The 12,317-nt window shown below is 46.7% G+C and overlaps 1 protein-coding gene across 1 annotated transcript; it reads left to right on the plus strand.

The window, feature by feature from the left end:
- Positions 1-9,870: 9,870 nt before the first annotated feature.
- On the plus strand, positions 9,871-11,911 carry LOC134137633 (zinc finger protein 260-like). Its single transcript, XM_062570852.1, has one exon. It carries the CDS (start codon positions 9,871-9,873, stop codon positions 11,692-11,694), a length of 1,824 nt encoding a protein of 607 aa, XP_062426836.1. The 3' UTR covers positions 11,695-11,911.
- Positions 11,912-12,317: the final 406 nt, after the last annotated feature.

Here is a 12,317-nt window from a genome sequence, read left to right on the forward strand (position 1 = left end):
TAGCTTGAGCCAAAAAACATCTGATGCCAAAGCATCAGAGTGGTTAAGATTTGAAGGAGACTTCAAAAATTGAAGACTTTTAATTCCACTCATCTTTCATATCTTTAAAAAACCACATTTGTGAACTGGTCTTGGCTTTTAAGGACATCACAAAAGTTTGTGAAAGGTCTTTCTTGGATGAGTATCCAAGAAAGTATCCCTTAACCAGCTCACCGGTGCTCTACTCTGTAGATAAAAAAAGCACTTTGAACTTGTAAATATTTCCCACATGAAACATACATCCAGTAAAATTGTATTTATCATCCTTATTAAGTCTTTTAGACTTTATATATAAAAAACCTGACTTCTCTAGTGAGAAGGAATGAATGAGTTTAGGAAGAGGTGACAAAGGGGGTCAGAGAGATGAAAGGGAATTGCAACCAAATGAAGAAGAAATAATTGCCCTATGCCAAGAGACCCCCATCCTCTAAGCATGGACCAAGCTAAATACTTCAGTACTGGGTTACTTTTCTCCCTGATGTGGGGGAAAGAGTGACACTCTCTCTCCGGCTGTATTATTACTATATGAGGGAAAATAGTGCAAGGAAGGGAGGAACATTCTTATAGTGGAAGTCAAGGAAAGAGAAAGACTGGTGCAACAAGTTCTCCTTCCAGAGAGCCTAAAGGGTTTGATTATACATTTATTAGTGTCTCTCCCAGAGCCATCTGCAACTCTCAGGGCTGTGTGCGGAGGGTGCACTGGGATTGCTCCAAATCCTGCATCTTCTAACATCGGAGAAACATCAGAGTAGGGATAACACTTCCTTGACCTCCCAGTGGATAATTCTCACCTGCCAGTGGAGTCCTTTAGTCTCCACTGATGGGTACCAGTGAGGAATAGGATGGGCAGGAGTCAGGAGAAGAGGGGAGCTGGTACAGCAGGGTTAAAGCCCTCAGGCAGCTGGCTGACAGCAGGATTTACATGACAATGTATGCACATCTGTGTTTGAGCTGGGCTTCCCAGGTAGCAAGTAGAAATCGGGGTCAGTGGGGTCCAAGGTGTGATTCATCTCAGCCTAAGGCAGACATCTAAATTAGGGCAGATGAATCACACCGTTGAAATTCCTCCACTGAATATAAGCTCCTCTTACCATCAGGGAGCCTCGCTCCACTGCAGATGTTTTTAAAGTGAAGGCTTCCCCTTCCCTCCCTGCCTGCAGTCTCGCAGTACCTTGAGCTCATGGGTGGGTTTGTCCACACTGCCCTCCAAAAAGGGAAAACTGAGGTACCAGCAAATGCCAGGTTCAAGTCTAGGCTCTGCTTTTATAGGCTGTGCTTGAAATACACCTATCCGAGGCAAGCAATGAGTCAGTCCTTGCACATCAGCCTTGGGCATAAATATGTGTTCCGCTTTCTGTGGTATGTCAGGATTGAAAGACAGCAGAGGACAAGTAGCACTCACATTGCTGCAATTTTATTGCATGTGTTTCAGGGCTAAGGAGGACCTTAGGGGTGGTCTCTGGAGGAAGGATGAGGCCAGGAGAGTAAGTGTGGAATCACAGCTGGTGTGTTATAAAAGCACAGGAGAAGCTGCTCCATTAGGCAGGAGAGGGTACAGGGAAGGTCTGCAAGTCACCAGACAGAAACACATTACAAGCAGCTCTTGCAGTCTAAGACGGTTAAACCTCCAAAACATAGGGAAGGATTAGGATATAGCCAAAAAGGGGTATAAATAAGAGCAAAGAAATTTCACTCTAGAGAAGAGGAGCTCCTTTCCACATAGAGGCCAGCAGAGCATGGGCCGGGGGGGGGGGGGGGGGGGGGGCAGCAGAGCGTGGGGGTGAGTTCCCTCGGAAAGGCCTCCAAAACTCTATGAAACACCAGCTGAACCTGTGAAAGGCAGGTCTGCTGCAGCTGTAGCACAGGCCAGTGGGCTGTAGGGCACCTCAGATGGAAGGAGGCGATTGTAAAGCAGTTGCCAAAAGGTTAGTGCTAGGACCTCAGGACTGCCTTGCTGGGAAGAGCAGAGGTCACTCATGGCAGTAGCATCATCTGGTCAGCCAGTATTCAGGTCAGCTGCAGAGGAAGGTTGCCTGTCCTGCTCCTGTGACTGAGGGATTAAAGTAGTTGGGACATCCTTCTATTTTGTACTGATTATGGGTTGAAAAACAAACATCTGCATCAACGCAGGCAGGTCTGGGAAACAAGACTCTCAGAAGACAGGTCATGTATAGATGTGCAAGTCAGGGGTGGGGATGGGGGGGAAATAGCCCCCCTGCAGCTTCCAGGACAGACTTCAGTCAGCACAAATCAGCACTAAAGCATCACTAGAGTCAGCAGAGTTGTATTGACTTATACTAACCAACAAAACACTTTTCTCTTATGCCACCAATGTGCTGTGAGACCTTGGACATGTCACCTAACCCTTTCTAATTCACCGTAGGCAGAGATTGTAATTTTGGGAGTAGAAGTTACAATCAAGGTAAAGGAGTGAGACCTGGAGAGTTAGTGAGAAGAGACTAGTGCAGGCTGGATCCCAAGGTCCTTGTAGTATCCCATAAAAGAAAGACCTGGAAGTGGTGTATCCTTCCACCCTATAGCACAAAGAGGGTAAAAAAGACAACTCAGTTTCCACATTCAGGAAGCCCATATCTTTCAAGCAGATACCACCATGTTATCAGACATCAGGCAGCTCAACCAAGATACTTCACATTTCTGGCTGAGACATCGCTTACAGCCACTCCTGTTTCATTTATGCACTGTATGACAGACAGAAAGACAGGTTGCTGTGATCTGGCAGGGCTAGAAATCAATGCCTAGCCCATTTGTGCTTAAGTCATTTTCTCATTTCAAGACCTTTTCAGCTGAGTATCACAGATATGGAAGTGGCCTCAGACACTGCAATTATTTCAAGGCAGCAGGGTGGGAAGCTGTGGGCTTAGGCTGCACAATGAGAAACTAGGAGATGTGGGCTGAGGAAGAAAAAGCTTTCCTTCCTCATCAGATGTTCAAAAGCAATTAGAGGAAACCAGGGAGGGGAGGGGAAATAGCATGGTAAATCACTTGTCATTTAAACACTTAATTTTCCTTTATCACATTTGTCTTACTGTGAGCATTGTTCCCTAAATTAATGAAAAGAATCTGCAGTGTGGCAAGACAATACGGGTCTCACTCGGATTCAGCTGGGACCTATCGTGTTTGTAGATCTCAGGAACAATCATGGACTCACATGAACAAATAGCTACTTGGGGTCCCTGTTCTCTTACATCTCCATGTCTCCTTGTCCAGCTCTGCTGTATTGTGTGCGCCCAAAACAGCAAGCAGCAGTGTCCTGAAGCCTCCTGGTGTGATTAACTGTGGCATCTTTAATAAAAACTGTGGTAAAATTTCCTTTGTAAAACAGAGAGAAAGTTCATTTTTTCCCCTCCTTTATTTTGCCTAAATTCCATTTTTATTTCATTGTGTAATTAATCAGTCACTGGAGCACATGGCAGCTTGGCTTAAATTTAGTTCTCACTTCTCCTGCTTAGCCTTGTCAGATACAGTTGGCCAGTAAAATACAGAGTTGGATTTGTCTGAAAAAAATAACACAGCAATTGCCAGACTGGATCAGACCTTTACTCTGCTGATTCTAGTATCTTGTCTCCAATGGCAACCAGCACCAGACGCTTCGGAGAGAAAGAGGTCCACCATGCATAGGAGTAGAATATAACACCAAAATGTAACTTGGCCAAAGGTGAAAATGTCCCTAGCTCTGGTGATCCTGCAGTGTGAGGAGGGTTGTGTCCCAACACATGCATACACAAACACTTACCCCCTACGCACTGGACTGGTGCTGAGTTTTTTATTCACTCCAAGTGTCCATGGGATAATCTGATCCATTTGGACTTTGTGATAAAAAGCTCATCTCCACAAACACAAAGGCGCCCAGAGGAATGGTGGCAGGTAGGGGAACTCGAATAACACCCTGTCTGGTTACTGCCAGGCCCACGAAAGAAAAACCGTGAGCCCCTTCAGGGCTCATTGCCACAAACAGAGAAGAGTGGAGAGGCACAATGGTGCAGAGGGGAATCCAAATTGCCCCCTCAGAGGAACAGACACTCAATCTGGCTCCTCCAGGGCTGTCCTAGGGCAGTACCAGCCCCATTATCCAGGTATGAGACCCACCAAGGTGAAACAACCAGGGCAGCTCTCTGGGGCACCTTTAGGACTGAGAAGGTTTGCCTGGGGGAATGGGACACAATGTGCGATGCAGGGGAAGAGCATTTTGGGTTGTGCAAGGTTCTGGGCAGAAGTTCCCCTCTGAAAAATACAGAAAAGGAAAAAAAAAAAACATATACATAGAGAAACAGAAAGAAATGATGCAAACACATTCACATGTATATTTATACATACTACCAAATTCGCAGAGGCAAGCAGGCTTTTGTTAGATCAAAAGTGAAGGACTAACTTCTAAAAAAATATAATAAAACACATCAGATAGCCAAAACTGCCTAGGTTTATAAGTGAGACGAGGCTGTTAAGAGCTTCCACTGGCATCTAGTGGTACGTTACAGTGTCAGAGTTGCTGCAGCTGACTGTACAACTGTCACCAAACCTGCTTCACTTTCCAATTATGCACAGACTTCTTCCAGACTTGGGGGCAGTGTCACAAAATGCTTGTAAGTGCCAGAAGAGTAGGTGCCTGGGTCATGGACAACATTATGCAGAGGTGTGGAGAACTGGTCTGGAGGCTCAGCTTGATGCTGCCTACTTTAAACATGCATCTGGCTAAGGAAATGGAGAGTCTGGAGAAGGAGAGCTTTTACACTCAGCTACAAAATCATGGGGCATCGAGTAAAGATAGCAGGTATCAACTTCAAAACAAATGCAAAAAGGGGTGCTTTATTGATGTTTAAGTTATGGAATGCCTTACTGCCGATATTAAAGATTTTCAATGATACCGAAGATTTTATGCATTCAAAGAGACACTAGACAGTTTTATGGAAGACAAAGCAGGGAGAGTTAATACCAGTGCTGAAAAGTCCCTGGTCTGCAAATCATTGGAGGCTGGGACAATATTTCATTACGCCACCTCTCTGCCAGACTACAAGCCAGATCCTGAGTTACTGCAGGCAACTCACAGTTTGGTTACCACAAAGAAGTAAAGGTGTTATGTAGTGCTGAGGGTTTGGCCTTGTTTTTTTCAGTTTTTTTCAGGTTGTTTGTTAATCAAATGGGCTGTCAAGACTTTGTGGCCAGGGAACCACTGTGGAACCTAGAATAGGCTGTGAGTAATGGCAACAAAGTGGTTTCATCTGAGACTGCTGCCTAATTACCTCAGGAACCTGAATTTCATTGCCAAATCAACTTGAATAAAGCTAGAGAAGCCAGAGAGAAATGCTCAGATATCTCCCTTTCCCTAGATGGATATCTTGTCTTTGCATTGCTCTGTGTACTGTATGCAGGGTTAGAGAGTGAGGGTTTGGAGCCAGCCCTGTGAACAGCCTGGCCTCTGCCCCAGAGCCAGCTGCAACAGTGATGGGGGTAAGTGACCAGTCTGTACCATAGTGCAGGTGACCTCTTGTAGGCTACAAGTAGCTACTACCTCCTCACTGCTATAGTGAGGAGCCTTTTTTCTCTGACAACCCCTGCCAGTAAATCTACCAGCATTTAAAAATGCTGTAGAAGGGAGCACGCTTTGCTCCTGATGGCCACCTACCTTTCAGAACAGATAGCCTGGGACACTCTGGAATTGCCACTATTGCAGTTTGCAAACAAAAAGTTTGGGATAAACAATGTGAGCCCAGCTGATTCTGACCTTGGGGCAAAACTCCCTATAATTTCTTCCAGTCCTACTGCCAACCTTGGACCTTACCTGCTACCTTCTTGGCAGAGGCCAGAGAGGACGGCCCTCTGATCTTGTCTGCTCTTTGTCCATGTGCAACTGGCTATTTTGCCGCTGCTGCTGACCTACATGGAGACCATCAGTTGCTTCTGGCTGGTCCAACAAAAGTAAGAAATATTTTACCTCTCTTTCCCGAACTCTTCTGGACACTGAAGATTCTCTTTCTTGGATATCCATCATTTCCTAAGCCCACAAATTGGGCTTAGTAGGAAACAATCTTGGACATGGCAGTTATTCTAACCTTTCCACAACAACTCTGGCTATGAAGCTCTTCTGGGAATGAGCATGAGGCTTCCTGAATCCTCTTTTGACAGTTTGAGCAGAATCTAGGTCTCACATCATGGCATGTTTGGTCTCCTCTTTTCTAACAAGCTCTGAACTTTAGGCCTTTGTATGAGCTTCAGGGCGCAGCAGGCAGATCTGGTCTGCTCAAAGGAGAGTGTAAACTGTGGGACAACTCACCTGGGTGAATGCAGACCTCCAGCATACACAGCTCCTTCATAGACGGCGGACAGAAATAGTTGATCTGCCACCATAGTCTCTCCTTTGTCACAGGACCGGTTGTGGCACTATTTCATGCATCACAGCAGAAGAACTTCCTTGAACTTCCCTGTGCGAGCTGAGCCAGGCTCCTCACTATCTTCTGTCTCAATTTGCCTGAATCAAAGAAAGGGAAAATATGTGTTTATCCTTGGGCCACATTTATGACAGCCTTGAAGGTGGTGGATGACTGAATGACTGGACAATAAGTCCAATCCCAGAGATGTGGGACAGCTTGTGCCACACGGAACTGTTATGCTGGAGTAGCTTTCCCTTATGCACGTGCTCCTAAAACCCTACCAGAGAAATAACCTGTAGTAGAGCTTCCATGTGGGTTTCTAAGCTTCATGCTGCAGATTCAGATTCAGGGAAGTCTGGTTGCTTTCTGGAAAGTCCTGCTGAGGTTCAGCCCCTCCAAGGTGGTGCTTATCATTTTACCAAATCTAGACTACATGTTTCAGTATCCACTCCTGTAAAATCTGCACAATCTCTTTGTATTCTCACTGATCATTAAAAGAGCTTCTTTGTTGCTACCTAAGCAACAGTCTTGCTTGTTTGCTTGCCAGGGAGACTGCAAGCTGCAATGGACACAGAAATACTCCTATATTCCCTGACTTACACCTTTCCATTGGTGATGCTTCCCAAAGTAAGTCCCAGACACGTACAGCCCAGGAGGAAAGAAGGGTGATTGCAGCATTCCAGGCTTTTTTTTCCTTCCTGCAGCAAAATGTTCTTAGTAGGGACCAGACAGAAATGGCCTGATCCTATCCTGCTGACAGCAAGGGCAGGATTGGGTACCAAGCCTTCTCAGGAGAACTACAAGTCCCAGAAGGCAGTGCAAACCTGGGACACTTCCAGCTTCCCGCAAATGTAGCGGTGCAGAAGACAGACGCATGGGGGAGGATTTCCCTTCCTCACGCTCCCTATGAGCCTGCTAACATCACTGCGGCCGCATGAAAATCCATCTCGGTGGTGCAAATGAAGAGCATCTTCTGTATCCTCCCCTTGCTCGTTCAACCTTTGCTCTTTGTCTTTGTTTAGCTTCACCCTTCCTCCGGTAGCTCTCACTGCGCTGGCCACAGACTTCCTTTAGGTCAGCTCGGCTGCCGTTGCAACACAACTTGCAGTCAAGCCGCAAACATTGTAGTGCCGCTGACTCCCCGGGAGGAGAGAAATGCCTGCCATAGATTAATGGCTCACTCAGGTAAGATGCTTTCAGCCAACATCTTGTCTGTTTGTTCAGGTAGCTGAAATAAAGAAGCAGCAACTCCCTAATAGCTGACTCTGCCCTTGATTCAAACCCTGAGTCTGGGGGATGGCAGAGCTGGAAGCAAAGGCAGGATTTGTATCTATTGGATCTGGATGCTAAAAAACAAATAAAGTAGGCAGGAATTTCTTCTTTTACAGTGATATAAATTCCAAAATTTGTTCCTTTTGCTGAAACTCAGAAGCAATTGAAATGTTGCTGTGAATTTGCTGGCCAGCAAGTTGTTGCCTCCAAGAGATGGGTCTGAGCATCCAGTGTGCAGGGTCAGTCCATGACACATTCACAGCGAGCTCGTCACCAGCCTGCCCACCTGCCACTGCATCTGGGCATGTCGCTTGGAAAAGCAGCCAGGCTTGGCAGAAGGATCCTTGATGGCACGGAGGCTACATATGCAACCTGCTCAGAGGGTTAATTACCTTCCTCAGTAAAAAATATGCTTTTGAACTTTTCTTTCGAGCCTGGCTGATGGTGAGGCTTTGTCTGCTGAATTAAAACTCAATGCTGGTGTTAGCTATCTGCCTTCGGGAGGTGGTCTCAGTGCTCCATGGGGTCTCTCCTCTGCTAGCAAACACTAGACACAGATCCTGCTCCAAGCATGCATGCTTCATCTTTCCTGCCTCAGTAGAGCTTTCAGGTAGATTTTTTTTCTCTGTGTTTTTTCCATAACAACATGGTAAATTCAGCTGAGACAGAAGTACCACTGTCCTTCAGTGATGGCTCTTACTGGCCTCTGTGGGAATCCAGATGAGTTAGCTGAAGGGAGAACACAAGCAGTATGACCAAATCCAAAATAGCTTTCCCTGTCTATATTTTCATTTTCTGCTCTGACCCCTGTTACCTGAGGAGTGTACTACTGCAAATTCACAGCATTGTTTAGATAGTTATACAGCTTCTTCTTTACAGGTTTCCAGATCACTTATCTCACCAAGAACTACGTCTCTTGTTCCTGAGCCAGGCACATCTCCACCTCCCCAAACCCCTTTATCTTGGTGACAGGCTACCCGAGGACTCATCTTCTCAGCTACAGTGTCCTACATAGGCAGACTCCCAGTGATAAATTTTATTGGCAACCTGTGTCCTTGCTGACAGCTGTCCCCATAACTGATGTTTTTGGCAGCATCCTCTTCAGCCATGACAGCCTCTCCAGCTGCCTATATTCTATGTTGATGGGCATCCTGGACACCCTTATCTTCCTCCTCTTGGTCTTTCAGGCTCCTTCCTCAGAAGAATTCACAGTCTTAATAGGAGACTGTGTTTGTGCTACTGGCATCTAATGTAACACAACGGTTTTCTAATGGAAAATAAAGGTACCAGGCTGTTGATTCAACCTCCTGTGACGAGGATGAAGTCACTTAAGCCTCCCATGCCTCCGTTCTCGAGCTGCAAAATTAGGATAGTATTGATATGCTTTCCCTGTGCAAGGAGGTCTGACAACACAAAGCAGCACGCCCCAGTTGTGCAAGTGGTGCCAAGTTTGGGGTTTTTTTCTAGGTTTGGAGAATTTTGGCTGCTCCATAGTCACTTTTCAGAAATGGGGCTAGTTGCAACAGCTACTGCAAAGTGCATTAATTAATTAGCTTGTTAACTTAGCTTGTTAATCTTCTCAGTAGAAGGGTTGTAAAAGCATGGAGAGTTATACTGAAAGTAAGTTACTAGAGGAGCAATAGCACAGCCAAAACCTCAGGGTCATTGCAGGTCTGAACACATTACAGATTCTCCCCGTATGCAGGGGGAAATAGGTTGTTCCAACTCTCTCTGTTGGAGTCCAGCTTAGACTGTGGCTTCAAAAGTCTTAGGTTCAGTCTCCCACACAGCAGCCAAGGTGCCATCTATTGTGTTCACACACAATGCCTTAATTTGCTCTTTGGTTTTCTTTGCAGTCCAACAATTCAGGTTTCCACAAATGCCTGGGAAACCTCTCTGGGAGGTTAGAGAAAGGAAGAGATGGAGTTATAAGCATTATGCCTGCAGCTGAGACAAAAGATGACTGAGAAATGAGGAAGACAAGACACTCCTGGAACACAGTAGCGCTACGCCTTTCCTATGGGGAGCCAAGTGCAAAGTGCATCTGACACGTGAGTGCTGATGGTTTTTATGTCTTCGCTGAGAGTCCATCGCCATAACACTGTGGCTTTTTCATGCCTGCTGGCTGCTTGGCAGCCCTGTCACTCACTGCTAGGCCCAGGGCACCACTGTCATGAAGCACCTGGTTAAGCGCGTGGTGTTGAAGATGCACTCGTGTCTGGAATGTGGTAAAGCCTTCAGTAAGAAGGGAAACCTGAAGAGACACCAGAAGATCCACACAGCAGAGGAGCTCTTCACTTGTGGGGAGTGTGGGAGACGCTTCACAACCCAGGGCCACCTCACGACCCACCAGAGTATCCACACAGGAGAGAGGCCCTTCTGCTGCAGGGAATGTGGGCGCTGCTTCCGCCTGGAGATATGCCTGGCTGCCCACCAGAAGACACACACCAAGGGTGGGCCTTACCTCTGTGCCCACTGTGGGAAGAGCCTGAGCACAAAGATATACTTCAACATCCACATGCGGACCCACACAGAGAACAGACCATTTGCCTGCACTGAGTGTGGGAAGAGCTTTGTGAAGAAGGGGACACTCACTGCACACAAGGAGATCCATAAGCGAGATAAGCCTTTCAAATGCCCTGATTGCAGCAGGTGTTTTGGGCAAAGTGCCACACTGCTGGCCCACCAGAAGATACACCTCCGTGGAGGGCCCTTCATTTGTACTGAGTGCGGGAAGAGTCTGAGTACCAAGCGGTATTTCAATGTCCACCAGAGGAACCATGCTAAGCAAAAGCCGCTTGAGGGACACATCAATGGCATGCCTCTCCGAATCATCCAAATTAAAGAAGAGCCTGACTTGTCCTTTACATTGGAGGAGGATGTGTTGGAGAGCATGTCCTGTGATGGAGATGGAGCTCAGGGGTGTAGTATACCTAGGAACCTAACTGATCCAAAGAGCCCTCCTTGGAAAATCCAGATGAAGGAAGAACCAGAACCAGCCATTGAAGGTGAAGTAAATATTACTGCAATAGCCTGCCAAAAACTTTGTATCAAAGAAGAGCCACCAGAAAACCTGGACTGTGGAAAGCTCTTTGATCCAAAGATCTCATTGATGGCTTTATGCAGAAGCCAGGTTAAAAAAGGAGAGGCTGATGTGCAGCAAGAGGAAGAAATCCCCACAGTCAGCAATCTAGTGCTCCAGGTGAAGGAAGAACCACAGGAAAGTATTGAGTATGAGATTCACTACGGGCAGAAGACAAACCTCAGTGCCATTCAGACGATTCAAATTAAAGAGGAAGCCAATATGGAGGCTGACCACCAGGAAAGGGAGAGCTCGAAAAGGAACCAGAAGAAATGTCATCAGCTTGCCAAAGAGGGGCTGCTGGAGAACCAAGAGAAATCCAAATCCAAGAAAGATCGCTCAGCAAAGGGAGTTCCCAAAAGTGAGCGGATATTCCCCTGTCCTGAGTGTGGGAAAAGTTTCAATCAGAAATCAAACCTGACCAGACACCAGAAGATCCACACAAGCGAGGGGCCATACAAATGCAGTGAGTGTGGGGAGAGCTTCCGCATGAACCGGAAACTGATCCGGCACCAGAGAATCCACATGAGTGAGCCATTTAAATGCACTGAGTGTGGGAAGAGCTTCACTCAGCGATCAAATCTGATTCGGCATCAGAGGATCCATACCAAGGAGGAGCCCTACCAGTGCCCTGAGTGCGAGAAGACCTTCAACCAGAAGGCCAATCTCTTCCGGCACCAAACAATTCACATTCGTATGGGACCTTGCAAATGCACCAAGTGTGGAAAATGCTTCCCCCAAAAGCGGCACCTCATTAAACACCAGCTGCTCCATTCCCGAGGAGGGGCCTACAAGTGTGGGGTGTGTGGGAAACGCTATCGACTGAAGAAGTACCTGAGAAGGCATCAGAAAATCCACATACGGGAAGGAACTGTCCCACACATGAAAAGGGGGGGAGGCCACAAGGAGCAGTAACAGTCCCCACCACAATGAGCAGAGAGTTCTGGGCTCTGTGAAGAGCAAAGACAAGAGTTGATCTGCCCTAGTCCCCACACCTGGGAGAAAGCCCTTTTGAGAAGGGGAATGGGAACAAACTCTGCTGGCCTTATATATGCAGAACCTCTGGTGGGATTTAACCTGAGTAAGGTAGAAGGGGCAGAGCACTGCTGGAAACCAGTCCTCTGCTGCTGTTTTCTGAGGATCAGTCACAGGGTATCTGTGGTTCTCATTCTCAGCAGAGCACTTGAAGATGGAGGGATCCTGGTAACAGGATGCCTGTCTCTCTAAAGCATGCGGAAGATATGGTTACCAAAATTGTCTTGTGTGAGCAAAATGTAGCCAAGAGGCCTAGAAAGTATTTATTTTGATTACTTCACAAGGTTTCTGAGACAGCTGAAGAGAGCCTATCCCATCTAAGCAAGGGTTTAAAGTGAGAGCCTACTCTCTTCTTCATCCTGTAGCTCTGATTCACACCTTGATCCCACCAGGCTAACGGACCTGAATTGCTAGTCAATCTGCTGATACAGATTTGGGAGAAACAGCTGCCAGTCAGTGGTACCAGGTTCTAAGCCTTGGATGCCCCAATCCAGGTTCTCAAA

Source organism: Rhea pennata, chromosome 2 (genome assembly GCF_028389875.1).
Source record: "Rhea pennata isolate bPtePen1 chromosome 2, bPtePen1.pri, whole genome shotgun sequence".
In the NCBI taxonomy this organism is placed as follows: Eukaryota; Metazoa; Chordata; class Aves; order Rheiformes; family Rheidae; genus Rhea; species Rhea pennata.